General features: G+C 44.6%; 1 protein-coding gene across 1 annotated transcript in view; it reads right to left on the bottom strand.

Moving 5' to 3' along the window:
• The window catches only part of LOC141271439 (uncharacterized), a 92,622-nt gene that overhangs the window by 33,061 nt on the left and 40,603 nt on the right, over positions 1-18,958 (bottom strand). The window contains exons 7-8 of the mRNA XM_073681513.1: positions 10,054-11,224; positions 9,896-9,992 (exon numbers count right to left, since the gene is read on the bottom strand). Coding sequence (XP_073537614.1) covers positions 9,896-9,992; positions 10,054-11,224 — 1,268 coding nt within the window. The remainder of the gene's footprint in view (positions 1-9,895; positions 9,993-10,053; positions 11,225-18,958) is intronic.

Genomic DNA, 18,958 nt, shown 5'->3' with positions numbered 1-18,958 from the left:
GGACTCTGTGTCGTTACTGCTGCTCCCACGCACCATCACCCCCAACATCCGCACTTGCTGCCCTGAGGCTATACTCCTCCCGTGGGGAGTTATACTACCCTCTGCTGCACAACACCAGCCTCAGGGGTCTGCCCTGCAGCGGCGGTTCACTCTGACCGCAATCCACGGGTGGCGTAGTCGGACATTTAATATCACAAAACCCTATAAATACACCGCCATTTGGGTTGACCACCCTGAGCCACGGGACCGGGTCCCCGCCACACAAGGACTACAACCCCTAGCATCCACAACGGGTCCGGTTCAGGGTATCCCCACGCGCACATGGCCCAGGGGGCGCGTCACGTGATCCATGAGGTCATCGGGGGGGTGTGATCCATGAGGTCATCAGGGTGGGTGTCTCCAAGCGATGTGTCGCTCTGTGATTGGTTAGTCCTTCTATAGAATTCAGCTTCCTCTTGGAACTTCCTTGTACGACAGGATGTAGTCATAAGTCCAGTTGCCATCTTGCATAACAGAGCATGGTGTGATGAAACAGGAAATGGCAGCCATCTTTTGATCTAAACAAGCTTATGTAAGGTGAAATAATACACTGTATGGGTCTTTTCTCTCAATCTCTTATGTCTTGAGGTTAATTAAGTATTTGATCCTATGGCTCTCCTCAACAGAACGTGTCAGAGCGGAGCAGTATGTATGAGGGGCTTCCTCTTTTAGCCCATTGACCTCACTACAGCCCTATCTCAGACTACCGATGGCTGCTAGTATGGTGTAAAGTCTGTTTGTCAGTGTCAGGGCTCGCTCACATTCGCATATAAAAAGTAGGTCCAATTCGGCTCCTGCAAAGTTGAACGAGTGGAATCCGTATGATTGAACTTACGTCATGCGTGTGCAATGCGAGTGTGCGATTATTTTCTAGTATAGCATCCGTATGGTGACCAATTTTTATCCACATATCTCAAAGGAACCAGGAAATTGAAGCAGGCAAGTACCTCGAAAAAATAGATAGCTAGAATAAACTAGAATAAATATGCAGAAGATATATAATTTCAACCCCCCCCCCCCCATACTCATTCTATATTGGCACCATTTAGTGCAGAGGTGCACAACATTTTTTGGTCCAAGGGCCGCGATGTCATACTAAACCAATCCCATGGGCTGCAAAAAAATTAAAGCAGTACTTACATCAATACATCACCAGAACCAATTTTTGAGTATTTGAGGAGAATTTTGAGAGATTCTGCTCAGTTTTTGCTTCAAAAAAATAAGTGTGAACATACGCTAACTTACACTGAGTTTTTAGAGCAGAAACTGAGCATGATCTCGCCAAATCCTCCTCATAATCTCAAAACTCTTAAGTTTTGAGGATTTTTAAGTTTTAACATAACCATTTTGCAAGTTTTGGATTGCTGCATGTGTACAAGATCAGAATCACCATCAGTACATGAATGTAGAGCCAGAACCATCATTAGTAATGGACACATCTCCATTACGAACACCAGTGCTTGATGTTAGCCAGCTACTGACATGATCCCCAAAAACCATTACCCCGATTGCCAAAGCACAAGGTCAATCGGGAAACGCCAAGGCAAAGCACCAGAATTGGCACATCTAATATGATGCGCCACTTCTGGGGCGGTTGTGGGCTGGTATATTTAGTCTGGGAAGGGCCCAATAATCATGGACCTTTCCATCCTGATAATATAAGGTCACAGCTGTCTGCTTTACCCTTGCTGTTTATAGATCAGCTCACTTGACTGCACATAGAGGTAGACACAGGAACACTGTCTCTTTAAATCTTCAATTGGTTTATTAAGAGTACTGCATAAACCAGGGCAACGTTAGCAAAACAAACACGGCCTTCCCGGCCTAATGGGAAAAACAGAACATAACGTATGGCACAGATCTTATTGCTACAGGAAACCGCCCACTTCAGGAACAAACAGCACAAGGTTTAGCTTTCCTTCACATGACAGAGCTCCAGAGCTTTCACTCGAGGGCCAATCCCACACCAAATGGTCTAGAAGGCTGAGTATTTATCATCTGGATTCCTCCCACTCTACAGTTGTTTAATCACCCTAGCACTAAACATGGCTGATTAACCTCTCTCAGCACTTTGTGTGCTGGTGTATTTTTCTGTTTATATTACTGGAGCAAACAATCTCAGTACAACATATCTCTCTTCCAGTACATCACATATCCCCCTCCTGCCCAAAGCCGGGGATTTTGGCACCAAACAGTGAAGTCAAAACAGCGCATTTGCGTTAACGTGCAGCTTCCCAGGCCTGTGTTCTACATGAAATTTGAAGTCCCGTAGCCCTGAGTTTCAACTCTTGGAACACCATCTCTGCTTCAAGAGACCATTTAGCCATCGACATCTTTGTGCCCTTAAGGTGATTGGTCAGGAGTGCGGTTATCATGGCGAAATTCAGGTTACACCGCTGATAGTATCCCACCATTTCCAGAAATGCCCGAACCTGTTTCCTGGAGAATGGTTTCTGACAATTTTGTACTGCTTCAACCTTATTCACTTGTGGCTTTACTTTGCTTCTTCCGACGATGTAGCCCAGATATGTTCCCTTCTTTTTCCCGACGGCACACTTCTTTGGGTTTATGGTAAGGGGGTTTCCTCAGCGCATCCAGTGCCATGGACCTTCTGCAGATGACATCCCCAATCCGGGCTGAATATCACAATATCGTCAAGGTAAGCTGCAGTGTACTTTTTGTGAGGGGCAAAGATCCAGTCTACGGCCCTCTGAAAAGTAGCTGGGTCTCTTTGCAGCTCGAATGGGCTTCTGATATACTGCAAGCAACCGTCAGGTGTGAAAGATGCCGTCTTCTCCTTGGCATTTTGAGAGAGGAGGATTTGCCAGTAAACTTTCGTTAGGTTCTGGGAGGTGATTTATCTGGCAGACGCTAGCTGCTCTATGAGTTACTCGACACGGAGCATTGGATCGTGCCAAATTTAACCACCTCCTTCTAAATCACCTTGCGGTGGGCTTCTGGGATTCTATAAGGCTTTTGGTTCACCTGCATGTGGTTCCGTCAGGATTCCATGTTCAACAACCTGCGTACCTCCTGGCAAGTCCAAAAACAGGTCCAGGTCCCTCTGAAGCAGTTCTCGGCACTGTTGTTTACTGGGCCGGTGACAGTGTATCTGCCACTGTAACATCCTCAGTGTCCCCTTCTGGCCTGTCCAGGCAACATGGAGTTTCAACATGGTTTCTCTGTTGCCCTGCCTTAATGCGTAGCGGCACAAGAGGATTTTGGAAGGGAGAGGTGGTAGCAGTTAACTGGCAGGTGGGACATGACTTGCAATACCTTCAGATTTCCCTGTGACATTTGGGCCAATAGTACCTCTGCATGATCCCTTCTTGAGTTTTGTCCACCCCTAGATGGCCACCCAAGACATGTGAATGGGCCCTGTCCAACACCCTTTGTCTATAGGGTCCTGGTACCAACAATTGCTCGACTATCTCCTCCATCACCTTAGTAACCTGGTACAATAAGTCCCCGCTCAACATGAAATAGGGAAACCTGGTGTCAGCCCCAGACTCCTGTGCTATGCCATTTATAATAATTACTAGTGATGAGCGAGTATGTTCGGTTAACCCTTTCGACGAGTATACTTGGCCGAGCACCGAGTATTTATAGAATGCTCGGGCTTTAAGTTTTCATCGCTCCGTGAACATGATTTGCAACTGTTTGACAGATTTAATACATGTGAGGAATGCTGGAAAAACAGGCATTCCTCACATGTATTAAATCTGTCAGTCGCAAATCATGTTCACGGAGCAGCGACGAAAACTTAAAGCCCGAGCATTCTATAAATACTCGGTGCTCGGCCGAGTATACTTGGCGAAAGGGTTAACCGAACATACTCGCTCATCACTAATAATTACCTTATTGAACGCTTCTTTTAGAGATATGTCCATGTGTTGGGTGAACCCTAAATTTTCTCTGGTCACCCCTATCTCAGGAATTTCTGCCTCAGGGGGTGCTACCTTCTCCTCTTCACTCATGACACAGAAGGGAAACCTGTCAGACTCTGGGATTGGTGAGTTTTGTTAGGGCCAACCCTTTTCTTACCCGAGCAATCGAGGTCTCCGCCCCTCCCACTCAAGTCCCAAAACACAAAGTCCCAGCCTATGATAATTGGGTGCAATAAATCCTGGACCACGCTGACCTCATGGGACTCAGTACCTCAGGCCGTCTAAATGACCACTTGGGCCACCGAATAGTCTTTAGCTTCCCCGTAAACGCAGAGGACGCCCACCTTCCCAGGGATTAATTGGAGAGGGAGTGTGGACCTCATGAGGGTCACCAAACTCCCTGAGTCTAGTAGTCCAGTCATTTGCAGAGCATTCACTTTTACAAGACAAGTTTGGGGCCCCTCGGTGGGTGAACAGTTCACCCTGCAAGCTGGATATGCATAGAATGAACATTGGCGTCCCATGCTACAGTCTATTTGCTCGGTGGTGAGGGGGCAATTGGCAGCTATATGACTTGGACAGTGACATCTCCAGCAAATTACATTCCCCGTTAAGGCCCTCAGCATGACCTTCGTCGCCCCCTTGGCCCTCCCCCACCTCCTTTTTAACCTCCTCCCCCCAATATGGGGTGGGTTGCCTCCCCAAGGACCCACTGATAGCTTTCGACCAGTCCGGCCACGTCATAGGCGTACCACCAATCAAACTGGGCAACCCAAGTCTACATCAGGCTTGGAAGGGAATGCATGAACCCGTCCATTACAACTCGCTCCACCATCTGCCCTGGTGTAGAGGACTCCGGCTGTAAACACTTTTGGATGAGGTGCAGCAAATCAAACATTTGGGAGCGAGGGGGTTTGGCACGGTGATATGCCCAGCGGTGGACCCGTTGTGTCCTGACAGATATTGTCACCCAAAGCACGCCAAAATTTCTGCTTTCAATTTTTCATATTCTTTGGTGTCCTGTAAGGCCAAATCATAGTAGGCCTTTTGTGGCTCCCCGTTAAGTATGGGGCCAGGACTTCGGCCAACTGCTCTGGCAGGAGTTTCTCCCTATCAGCGACCCTTTCAAAAACAGTTAAAAAAAGGCCTTTATGTCATCACCCGAGGTCATTTTCTGCAAGGCTCTCCTCACTGCCTTCTGGACAAAGAAATCATCAGCTGACATTGGAGCTGCTGCCATGCCACAAACCGCCTCTATGAGTAAATCAATCTGCCGCTTCTGTAGCTATTGCTCCTGAAGCTGCTGGCTTTGGACCAGATGCTTGATCAGCGACTCAATTTTCTCTGACCGTTGTTACATCCTTACAGCCGCCTTCACCCAAGGCATGAAGTGTGTCCCCAGCAGTCACACTTGCTTCCTGGGGATCTTGCCCACACTTCTAACACCATCTGTGGTAGATCAGCTCACTCGGCTGCACATAGAGCTGGACACAGGAACACTGTCTCTTTAAATCTTCCGTTGCTTTATTAAGAGTACTGCATAAACCAGGGCAACGTTAGCAAAATAAACACGGCCTAACAGGAAAGACAGAACATAAAATATGGCACAGTTCTTGTTGGTAAGGGAAGCCACCCGCTTCAGGAACAAACACAAGGTTTAGCTTTTCTTCACATGACATCACAGCTCCAGAGCTTTCACCTCCAGGCCCACTCTACATCAAATGCTCTAGAAAGCTGGGTATTTATCCTCTGGACTCCTCCCACTCTACAGCTGTTTAATCAGGGCTGCCACCAGAAATTTCAGGGCACCATAATGGCGAAATTTTCAGGCCCCTTTGAGACTCCACCCAGGCTCCACCCCAGTTCTATCTCGAACCCGCGTACCTTCCACATCCTCGCAAATCACACATTAACAGTTTCCACTGAAAACCATATCACATACATAGCCAGCAGCTTGTGTTTTGGCCAAAAGATTTTTTAAGCCACCACCATAACAAGGTAGACTCTTCTGGCAGGGCCTTACTCTACTCTAACCTATTAAACATTTGTTAAAATCCCCAATACTCTTTTTAGGTATATTTTTATTTATTTTTCCTTAAGGGAATGTGCCACATATATTTTTTAAAATAACAAATAATACCACATACAAGGGACAAATACCATCACACCATGATCAGACCACATATTACTACCACATAGTGACCGAATAATACCACAAACAAGGAACAAATATCGTCACACAATGACCAGACCACATATTACCACCACACAGTGATCGAATAATACCACATACAAGGGGCAAATAGTGCCACACCATGGACGCACGTTCAGTTACTGAGCCAGCAAATCCTGCCCTGGGGCCCAGGCCCCCCTGCTCACCAGGCCCCATACGCCAGTAAGGGCAGTATGGTTCTGATGGCGGCCCTGTGTTTAATCACCCTAGCACTAAACATGGCTTATTAACCCCTCTCAGCACTTTGTGTTCCAGCACCTCCAGTACTTTGCTAGTGACTTTGTCACACTGGTTCTAAAAAAAAAATAAATCCATGTCATTTTTTTGGATTTATTAGGTGGAAGACAGGATACCATTTTAGAATATGTGTGTGTGTGTCCGTGTCTGGGGGAGGTGGGGGATTGTGTGTGAAAGTATATATTTGTCGGATATCGATTCTATTTGTTCTCTCTCTTTATTTTGGGGGTGGTTCTTGCCTGCGTCAATTTCCAGGTTGATCTGTGCATAAAAATTGGAAGGCCTATGGATGACCCATGTTCTGTACGTTTTTCTCGCACACATAGACTTGCATTGGTGAATCTCGTCCGATATACACAGGCAATTGCAGCATGCTGCGTTTTTTTCCTGACGCCGATTAGACCCGAGAAAAAGAATATGAGCACTGCCTCGCTGATTTACATTTGTCATAATGCAATGCGATGTTTTCTTGCATTGCACTCCTCTGTATTTTATGCCCGTGTGAGTGAGCCCTAAAACTGAAAGGTCTAATACATTTCAGGTGAGCAATTCGACTAGTTCTGGCCTGGTCAGGTGTCCAGTGCGGTTCTCCATTGCAACCGGTTTTCTGAATCTATCATCCTGGGTGCTTCTGGCGCTAACTAAGCCTGACAACGTGCCGTCATCGTTTCATAGTTTTTTTATGTAAAAAAAACAGACAAAAAAAAAACCTATGTCTGATTCATCAATAACTTTATACAGGAACTTAAGTGTTTTTACGCCAGCCCCGTCAACTTTTTGAAAAGTGGACGTGGCCAAATGTGCCGACAAATTCATCATCATGATTGATGCCACAAGAGTGGCATAAATTATGACCAAAATGTGTATTGGCTCATGGCACAACAGTTGCAAAATGCGCGTGTTTCATTAAGTCTGTACAAAACACCAGTCCAAATGAATCGGGCCCAATGTTGCTAATTTTTTTCCTAATTCTCACCCTAAGAGAATCCACAAAAGGTTTATCTGAACCTGAACTTGTCACCCCAAAAATAAACTCCATTAGGACTTTATTCATTAACTAATAATTCAAATTACGGCTTTCAGAATGCAGTGATATGCTGACCCAGACTAACTTATATGTTTATGTTACCTAAAACCCCTCATAAAGGAGCCACCATCGATGAGGCAGAGATGATGACATTTTTGGTGCTTGTGTGGCATATGTGGCTATGGGAGAAGAAAAAAATTAAGCAATACAGGAGCACAAAATATTTTGAAAGTGCCACAGTCATTTCGATGCAGTAAAAAATGATGATGCACAATGCCCAGAATACACCGCTGTCATAGGGGGTCTGTATTTCGTAGCCTCGAAAAAGGGTTGGCATGCACACCGTAGTAGGAGTGAGGTGCATGGGGCAACCACGGTATCAGTAGAAGATCACCGCACACTCTCAAATTTATTTCAAAGTGATAGTTTATTTCACAAGTAGTGATTGTGACTTAAGCACAGATTTCAAAAAAGGTGCAGGAAAATATGAGACTGAATAATAACATTTCGACCCTAGCCCGGGTCTTATTCATATAGTCGCTTTAAGCAGAGTGGTGGCAGGGCAATCTCGCGCCTTCTTCTCTCTACTGTATTTCGTAGCCTGGCAGCTCTTAACAGGGCTTCCACATACAGGCTTCGTGCTAGCCACTCCATCTAGAACACCCCAGGGGGTTTCCTGGCCTTCACTATTTAACCTTTGTACAAGGATCTGGACTTAAGCAGGGGCCCATGGGTTGGGTTCACGGAGTTGCTTCTGAAAGATGGAGCAAGCTGGCAGAGGATGGTCAGAAAGCCGCGTCAATACAAGGAAGTCGGGAACAGAAGCATTATGTAGAAAATAATCTAAACACAGGCCGAGGTCAGAAATAGAAATCAATAAGCAGGGCAGTGGCAGAGAAACACGTGTGAACCTGAGTAAGGGAACTTATAACTGGCCACAAGAGGCAAGGTGTTTCAATATTGTGAGCCTCATCCAAGCCTTATAAAAGGCAGTTAATTAAAAGACCAATTCATGAATAAGCCTCAAAGCTCCGAAGCTGAACAGCACTGTAAGTCCCAGAATACGAACCCAAACTGCTGCACTGTCGCCCATAATGAAGCCATCCCGAAATATGGTTGTCCGAAAAAGCAAAGTTGAGCTCTAACATGAGTCCTGTGTCATGCCAATCGTAAAGCCTCCTGAGACCATTCATGCGTGGAGTCTTTTCATCCATGGAGTGGCCTCACTCACAATTTGCCTAAGAACACTGCCATGAATAAAGAATACATCTAAACATCCTCCAAGAGCAACTTCTCCCAAACATCCAGGAGCAATTTGGTGAACAATGCTTTCTTCAGCATGATGGCAAGGCAAAAGTGATAACTAAGTGGCTCATTGAACAAAACATAGCCAATTTGGGTCCATGGTCAAAAACCTCTCCAAATCAAAATCCCCTTGAGAACCTGTGGCCAGTCCTCAAAAAGCAGGTTGACAAACAAAAACACAGAAATTGTGATAAACTCAAAGCAGTGATTAGACAAGAATAAATTACCATCAGTCAGGATTTAGCCCAGAATCTGTGAGAGCAAATTGCAGAAATCTGGAAAAAGAAGGGTCAACACTGTAAATATTGAGTCTTTGCATAAACTTGATGTATTTGTTAATAAAAGGTAAAAAACTGGAATTGTTATAAATGTACTTCAGTAACGATAATAACACTGAAGCAGAAATATTGTGAAAACCAAAATTTGAGTCAGTCTGAAAACATTTGGCCATGACTGTACAGCTCAACAATTTGTGGCCATTGTGACTAAGAGTTGAAATGATCTAATAAATTGGCAGGGCCCTGGTTCAGTGGCCAGGTCAGTACTCCGTCGTCCCTGGATGGGAGCCCTGACAACTGCCTTTTACTTGCCGGAATCTATGGCTCCTCTTTGGATTAGACAGCCTGGCTAAAAAATAAAAATAAGGAAACAAGGATACAGTGGGTAAAGGAGGTGATTCTGGAACTTTTATCTGGTGCCATTCTAATAAAACATACAGTGCATTGTGAAAGTATTTGCCCCACTTGAACTTTTCTACCTTTTGCCACATTTCTGGCTTCAAACATAAAGATATAAAATTCAAATTTTTTGGGGAAGAATCAACAACAAGTGGGACACAATCGTGAAGTGGAACGAAATTTATTGGATATTTTAAACCTTTTTAAAAAATTAAAAACTGAAAAGTGGGGCGTGCAATATTATTCGGCCCCCTTGAGTTTAATACTTTGTAGCGCCACCTTTTGCTGCGATTACAGCTGCAAGTCGCTTGAGGTATGTCTCTATCAGTTTTGCACATCAAGAGGCTGAAATTCTTGCCCATTCTTCCTTGCAAAACAGCTCAAGCTCAGTGAGGTTGGATGGAGAGCATTTGTGAACAGTAGTTTTCAGCTCTTTCCACAGATTCTCGATTGGATTCAGGTCTGGACTTTGACTTGGCCATTCTAACACCTGGATACGTTTATTTTGATAATTGACAAAATCTGATCTCCAATTGAAAGATTTCCCACATTCTGAACATGAAAATGACTTCTCCAGAGTGAATTTTCTGATATGCGACAAGAGCTGATTTGTGGCCAAAACATTTCACACATTCTCAACATGAAAACGGCTTCTCCCCTGTGTGATTTCTCTCGTGTCTACTAAGATTTGATTTATCTGTAAAACATTTCCCACATCCTGAACATGAAAAAGGCTTGACCCCTGTATGTCTTCTCTGATGTCGGACAAGATCTGCATTCTGGTGGAAACATTTCCCACATTCAGAACATAAAAATGGCTTCTCCCCTGTGTGACTTCTCTCATGTTTACCAAGATTTGATTTATCTTTAAAACATTTTCCACATTCCGAACATGAAAATGGCTTCTCCCCTGTGTGACTTCTCTGGTGTTTAACAAGATCTGAATGCTGGTAAAAACATTTACTACATTCTGAACATGGAAATGGCCTCTCCCCGGTGTGAATTCTCTCATGTTTTGCAAGATTTGATTTAATTGAAAAATGTCTTCCACATTCTGAACATGAAAACGGCTTCTCTCCTGAGTGAATTTTCTGATGCACAATAAGATTTGATTTGCGGCCAAAACATTTTCCACATTCTGAACATGAAAATGGCTTTTCCCCTGTGTGAATTATCTGATGTGCAATAAGATGTGATTTGTTGCCAAAACATTTCCCACATTCTGAACATGAAAATGGCTTCTCCATTGTGTGAATTCTCTGATGTGCAGTAAAATGTGATTTGTGGCCAAAAAATTTCCCACATTCTGAACATGAAAAGGGCTTCTCTATGTGATTTCTCTTATGTTTACTAAGACTTGATTTGTCTATAAAACATTTTCCACATTCTGAACACGTAAATGGCTTCTCCCCTGTGTGACTTCTCTGATGCCTAACAAGATTTGAATGCTGGTTAAAACATTTACTACATTTTGAACATGGAAATGGCATTTCCCTGGTGTGAATTCTCTCATGTTTTGCAAGATTTGATTTAATTATAAAACGTTTCCCACTTTCTGAACTTGAAAATGGTCTTTCTTCTTTGTAAACCTTTTGATGTTCAACACTCCTTTGGTGATGATTATCTTGTTTAACAGTATGTAAAGAATTAGTAGATAGGACTTGTTGAAAATGATCAGATGACAAATCTTTGCTTTGAAGAGTTGAAGGTATAGCTGGAAGGAATAAATTCATTTCATGCACATCTTCTATCATGCCACGATCATCTGTTATAAAATCTGAAGATATCAGATGTCCTTCTGAGCTTATAGCATAGTCTTCTACAAAGAAAAAATGTAATATTACTTTTTTAAATTCTAGAACGAAAAAATTATAATTTGTTAAATAACATTTCTAAATTAAAATGTCAATATAGATTACAAAATATGTAGCAAATCTCCTATTAAAGCCTGACCCCAACTACATAGGAGAAAAAGCCCCCAAACTCTGCAATTTGGGCAGGATGAACTTTCCATCTAACGTGTATGAATAGAATATATTGAATTTCCTATTATTTTGTTATCTTGATAGAAAAGCCACCAGAGATGTCTGGTAGAGACTTGAATCAGAACTGAAATGATGTGTATGCTAAAGTTGATGAAGGTAGCTGTTGGCCAAACGAGCATTTGTCAAACAGCTAAGAAGTGTGAGCACTAATCACAAAACAAATCACTATTCAACAGTAGAGGTCAGCGAAAGGACTTAGCTATATCTTGACCAACATGACCACCATGCTTTTCAGCTCTAATTTCCAACTCTTTGCTGAAGTCAGAATCTTCTTTTTTTCATTTTTCCTGTGATCCTGTGCTCACTCAGTGTTCCCAGCAAAGAAACATAAAGTAACTTTTTAGTCAACAGCTGCCCATTTTACTCTTTCTCTACATGCACTTTAGTGGGGTGCATGCACGTATCTTCTTGCGCTAAGTGTCATTAGTGCCAAGTGTAGGCAGTTATTTCATTTGGCAATTGGACTAACACCCATCTTCTATCTACACACAAGTACAGTATATCAGCTTGCTGTCTGTCATCCACTGTAACTTCCCTTGAAACAATCTAAATGGTACAATATATCTGCTTTATGGATCTTTGCGATATGTCACCTTATACATTCCATTCAATATTCACTGATACATGTCTGTCCCCCCCCCCCACTGCAGACACTATCTGATGGTGGGAGTTTCTATACTGTGTAGCTGGGCATGGTGTTAGCTCTGCCTTTGATCAACTGGCCATCCACCGGTGATCTGACCAGCTACTAATTTATCCACAAGCAGCTCCCACAATGCCCCTCACCTGATAATTTTGCATCTCCTATAAATTTAGAAGCTGATTAACGGGTGCACGTGGTGTGGGGTGCATGTACGTGTCTTTCTTGCGCGAAGTGTCATCGGCGCCAAGTGTGGGCAGTTATTTCATTTGGCAATTAGTCACTGCAGGAGTCAGGAAACCACACTTTACTCCCTCTTTAACTACGCATCGAAAAGATAATACACACTCACACTAAGCAATGTTTCTATATGTTTTCACTCTCTCCCTACAGTCCTTCACTTCCCACTAACCCCCCTAATACATACACATAGTAATGAACTGTTCATCTCTCCCTCCATCCTACCTCTCCATCTCACCTCCTCCTCGGAATTGTTCTTTCATATTCAATCCTGTGTCTCCAAACACAGACAGCCACCTCATGCTCTCTCCTGCTCCCACCTGATAACACTTTCTCTGCTCCTCCTCACTGCTGGAGATATCTCACCAAACCCAGGCCCTCCTCACCACATCCCCACAGTCACTTCTACCTCTTATCCACGACCTTCCACAAATTTCTGGAACCGCCCCTCTTCCCCAGTCCCACTAACAGGAGCTCTATGGAACTCTCGCTCCGTCTGCAACAAACTTTCCTACATCCATGATCTTTTCATTACTAACAAACTCTCCTTCCTCGGCATCACAGAAACCTGGCTCACAGCCTCTCCAGCTGCACTTTCCTATGGTGGATTCCATCTTTCCCACACACCCAGCTCCAGCGGCAAGAATGTGTCTTCCCCTCATGCTTCAAACATGCCTCGATTGAACCCATCCTCAAAAAGTCCTCCCTTGACCCGTCCTCTCCGACTAGCTATCGCCCCATATCACTTCTCCCTTACGCTTCAAAACTACTGGAACAACATGTCCATTCTGAATTGTTGTCCCATCTCTCTTCCTGCTTCCTATCTGGCTTCTGACCGCATCACTCCACTGAAACTGCTCTGACTAAAGTCACCAACAACCTACTAACTGCCAAATCCATGCAACACTACTCCGTTCTCCTCCTCCTGTACTTGTGATCTGCCTTTGACTCAGTGGACCATTCCCTCTTACTACAAACTCTCTCATCTCTTGGCATCAAAAACGGCCCTATCTTGGATCTCCTCATACTTAACAGAGAGGACCTTCAGTGTTTCTCACTCACACACCACCTCCTCACCTCGGCCCCTATCTGTTGGTGTCCCCCAAAGTTCATTCCTAAGACCTCTGCTCTTCTCAATCTACACCCTCGGCCTGGGACAGCTCATAGAGTCTCATGGCTTTCAGTATCATCTCTATGCTGATGACACACAGATTTAACTCTCTGGACCTGATGTCACCACCTTACTAGCCAGAATCCTACAATGTCTGTCCGCTAATTCATCCTTCTTCGCTGCTAGATTTCTAAAACTTAATATGGATAAAACTGAATTCGTCATCTTTCCCCCATCTCACTCATCCCCCCATCTGACCTATCCATCAAAATCAATGGCTGTCCACTTTCCCCAGTCCCACAAGCTCGCTGCCTTGGTGTAACCCTGGACTCTAACCTCTCCTTCAAACCACATATCCAAGCCCTTTCCACTTCCTGCCATCTACAACTCAAAAATATCTCCTGGATCCGCACATTCCTCAACCACGAATCTGCAAAAACACTAGTGCACGCCCTCATCATCTCCCGCCTTGACTACTGCAACCTCCTCCTCTGTGGCCTCCCTTCCAACACTCTTGTATCCATCCTATCTATCCTAAACTCTGCTGCCCAACTAATCCATCTGTCCCCAAGCTATTCCCCGGCTTCTCTCTGTCAAACGCTTCACTGGCTCCCCATTGCCCAGAGACTCCAGTTCAAAAACATGGCATACAAAGACATCAACAACCGGTCTCCTCCATACATCTGTGACCTAGTCTCCCGGTACATACCTACACGCAACCTACGATCTTCACAAGATTTCTCCCGTGCATCTCCTCTACTCTGGAACTCTCTACCTCAAAGCATCAGACTCTTGCCTACCTTGGAAACCTTCAAAAGGAACCTGAAGACCCACCTCTTCCTACAAGCCTACAACCTGCAGTAACCATCACTCTACCACACTGCTGCACAGCCAGCTCTTCCCTCACCTACTGTATCCTCACCTATCCCTTACAGACTGTGAGTCTTCGCGGGCAGGGTCCTCTCTCCTTCTGTACCAGTTTGCCATTGAGTTTTTGTTCAAGATTATTGTAATTGCTTTTGCTATGTATACCCCCTTTTTCACATGTAAAGCACCATGGAATAAATGGCGCTATAATAATAATAATAACATAGTAAGATGGATAGGGGAACATTAATGTCGTGTATGGAGCAGGGGCGTATATAGAAATCAGGGAGCCCCATAGCATAAGTTTCAATTGGCCCTCCCCCCCAAAAAAATAATTTTCAGCGGTATCACAGTAGAATATCTCACAATTTTGCAGCCCTTAAAAAGTATTTTTTCTCCTACTGAAGCCCCTAGATTGCCATTTCATTGCTGCCATAGAGTATGATGCAAACTATAACATCCCCTCAAAACACAGTGAATTCTTCCGCAATACCCTCCACACACATGGTATGATGAACCTACTGTACCAAACTCCTTTATCCTTCTCCCGGGAAAGTATAGAGACTAGTGTTGAGCGAGTATGTTCTATTAACCCTTTCGCCGAATATGCTCGGTGATAAGGTTAAATCGCTCCCTCCCGTGTACATGATTTACGACTGTTTGACAGTTTTATTACATGAGAGGAATGTCTATTTCTTACACATTCCTCACATGTAATAAAGCTGTCAAACAGTTGCAAATCATGCACACGGGAGCGATTTAACCTTATCACGAGCAGCTGCAAATACTCGGAGCTCGGCCCGAGCATACTCGAACAGAACATACTCGCTCAACACTAATAGTGACCCAAACACAGTATGATACCCCAACTGTGATCACCACACAGCCCTCTGTACAGTATAATGGACCTCCATACAGTATAATGGCCACAACCCACACCTGTCCACTCAGTATGATGGCTGCAACATAACTATCCACGCAATAAAATTGCCCTCACTAGGCCTCCATGGCTGGGTGTCAATTAGCCGGGTCTCAGTCCCTCTCAGCCCTTATCCACATTATGCCACTAGACATATGGTAAGGTTTTAATATTAGAGGTTAGGGCCAATCTGAATAGGGTCACCTTGATGTGGTGGGATAACTTTTATGTTTGTTAATGAAAAATTATGTTAAACAAGTACCCTATATTATTTTCATGCAGTAATGCTATTTATTAACTGCAGGGTATTTGTATATTTTGTTTTTATCTTAGGTTTTGTCTGTTTGGTGGCCAATGTGAACATGCGCATACAAGGAGGTGGTGGAATGGGTTTTCTACTTTCTACAAACTGCACCTTTATCCATACCCCACCTCTACCCTCCCTTATTCTCCCTTCTTTTGAAGTCCACTCTGTCCGCATCTACTCTCCCTCCAACCTCCAAGCAGGGCTGTGGAGTCAGGGTCCATTTTGGTAGAGTCGAAATCGGAGCCGATATAAAATGGACAGACTCCAACTCCTAAAATATATAATAAATTGGGTATAGTAGTTCAATGCAGTTTGTGGGGAAAATTTTTTCATAAAAATTTGGAAAAGTTATGAACTGTCCTATTCCTGATCTAAGGGTCTAGACTTTTAGCTGAATCTGTGCTACAGTAAATTTATCACTTAAACATGAGCCATGTATGAGGGAGTCGGAGTCATGGAAATTGAGGAGTCGGAGGTTTGGCTTACTGACTCCACAGCCCTGCCTCCAAATGGCTGTCATATACTGACTTCGGGGCCTTGTCACTGCCTTTATTAACAAATTCTCCACCTTTCTTCTTTACTTTATCTTTGCTGAAATTCCCACAATCATCATGGGCGATTTCAACATCCCCACTGACACTCGCCAGTCAGCAGCATCCAAACTCCCGTCGCTCACTTCATCCTTTGTACTTACTCAGAGGTCCTCCTCAGCCACCCACACAGACGGACAGACACTAGACCTCATCTTCATGCGACTTTGCTCCCTATCTAACCTCACAACCTCCCCCCTACCTCTATCTGACCACCATCTACTTACTTTCTCATTCCTGTCCTCCTCTCCTGTCACCCATGTCCAGCAACTAGCACACCCACGTAGAAATCTTGCACATCTACACACTCACACACTCTCTGATTCTATTCTACCACTGACATCCATATCTTCACTCCACGACACAGACAGAGCTACTGCTTTCTACAATGCCACTCTCGCATCAGCTATTGACTTGGTTGCCCCTCTTGTGCATGGCAGAGAACGAAGAGTCAACAGGCAACCTTGGCACAACAACCTCACTAAACAGCTTCGACAAGCGTCCATGGTTGCAGAGCGGCGTTGGAAGAAAACACATTCGCAAGATGACTTCACTGCATTCAAACAAGAAACATTCGCGTTCAAATCAGCCCTCACCTCTGTTAAACAGGCCAACTTCACAACCCTCATATCTTCCTTATCCTACAACCCCAAACAGTTATTCAACACTTTTACCTCTCTCCTCCGCCCTCCACTGCCCCCTCCGACCTCCGTCATCTCTGCTGAGGAGTTTGTCACACACTTCAAAAACAAGATTGACCAAACAAGGCAAGTCTTTACTGTCGACCACCACAACCCCTTTGTTTTCTAGACCACTGCCCTTCCCCCATAACCTCCCTTACCAACATCACGGAAGGGGACCTCACTCGTCTCCTCTCCAAATCACACCTCACCACTTGTGCACTCGACCCCATCCCATCTCCTACCCCTCACCCCCACACTCATTCCATCTCTAACTCATCTCTTCAACCTATCACTAACTTCTGGTACCTTCCCCACTGCCTTCAAACATGCCACAATCACGCCCATCCTCAAAAAACTCATCCCTCGACCCAACCGCCTTGACGAGCTGCCGCCCCATATCGCTGCTCCAATTTGCCTCCAAACTCCTTGAGCAACACGTTCATGCCGAACTTTCCTCTCACTTCTCATCTATCTCTTTCTTCGACAACCGACAATCTGGCTTCCGCCCCCACCATTCCACCGAAACTGCCCTTACCAAAATTACTAATGACTTACTTACAGCCAAAGCTAACAGACAATTCTCTGTACTCCTTCTTCTTGATCTGTCCTCTGCCTCCTACTACAGATCCTCTCTTCCTTTGGCGTCAAAGACCTTACCCCATCTTGGATCTCCTCATACCTTTCTAACCGCACATTTAGCGGTTGGAGTCCCTCAAGGCTCTGTCCTAGTACCCCTACTCTTCTCAATCTATACCAGCTCATAAAATCCCATGGCTTCCAGTACAATCTGTATGCTGATGACACCCAGATCTACCTCTCTGGCCCAGATGTCACCTCTCTGCTGTCCAGAATCCCAGCATGTCTATCAGCCATATCCTCCTCCTTCTCCTCTCACTTCCTCAAGCTCAATGTGGACAAAACTGAACCCATCATCTTTCCCCCATCAGGCATATCTTCCCCACCTCGCATATCTTCCCCACCTGATCTTTCTATCACAATAAACGACATCACGCTTTCCCCTGTACCGGAAATCTGATGTCTTGGAGTAATCCTTGACTCTGCCCTGTCCTTCAAACCCCACATCCAAGCTCTCGCCACCTCCTGTCGCCTCCAGCTCAAAAATATTTCCAGAATCCCTCAATCTACTAAAGTGCTTATGCATGCCCTCTTCATCTCCCGCCTCGACTACTGCAATACCTTCCTCTGTGGCCTATCTACTAACACTCTCGCACCCCTCCAGTCCATCCTTAACTCTGCTGCGCGACTAGTTCATCTCTCACCTCGCTTCTCTTCTGCTACCCCCTTTGCAAATCCCTTCACTACCTCCCAATTGCCCAGCGTATCCAGTTCAAACTACTAACACTGACCTACAAAGCCATCCATAACCTTTCTCCTCCGTACATCTCTGAACTAATCTCCCGATATATTCCCTTATATAATCTCCGGTCCTCCCAAGACCTCCTTCTCTTCTCCACACTTATTCGTTCCTCACCCAATCGCCTCCAAGATTTCTCTAGAATATCCCCCATCCTATGGAATTCTGTGCCTCAACACGCCCGATTAGCCTCCATATTTGGATCCTTCATACGGAACCTGAAAACCCATCTCTTCAAACAAGATTACAGCCTGCCATGACCTTGCTTGCTGCCAATCCTCAGCCTACTGGCTCCTTCCCCATTCCTGTAGAATGTAAGCCCACAAGGGCAGGGTCCTCTTCCCTCTGTACCAGTCTATCATTGTTCGTTTGTTTACTGTAAGTTATATCTGTATTTGGTATGTAACCTTCTTATTTACAGCACCATGGCGCTATATAAATAAATAATAAATATAAGCAGCATGCACACCAACTTATATTCCATTTCATCTCTTTAGGTTTTTTTAGCCCTCAAAATAGTATACCGGCCCCCAACCAGCCCTCCACACTGTATTATGGCCCTCATTAGCCCTCCAAACAGCATACTGAGCCCCACAAAGTCATATACACAGAATTATGGACCGCACAAAAACCTTCACACTGTATAATTGCTTACATATAGTATAATGACCCCCACATAGCCCGACAAACAATATAATGGCCCCCAGATAGCCCTCCAAACATTATAATGGTCACCACATTGGCTTCTAAACCGTATAATTGTCCCCACATAACCC

Source organism: Phyllobates terribilis, unplaced genomic scaffold (assembly GCF_046119375.1).
Source record: "Phyllobates terribilis strain yellow unplaced genomic scaffold, ASM4611937v1 Scaffold_5__5_contigs__length_657084704, whole genome shotgun sequence".
NCBI classification, from domain to species: domain Eukaryota; kingdom Metazoa; phylum Chordata; class Amphibia; order Anura; family Dendrobatidae; genus Phyllobates; species Phyllobates terribilis.
This window is presented reverse-complemented; position numbering and strand designations above follow the sequence as displayed.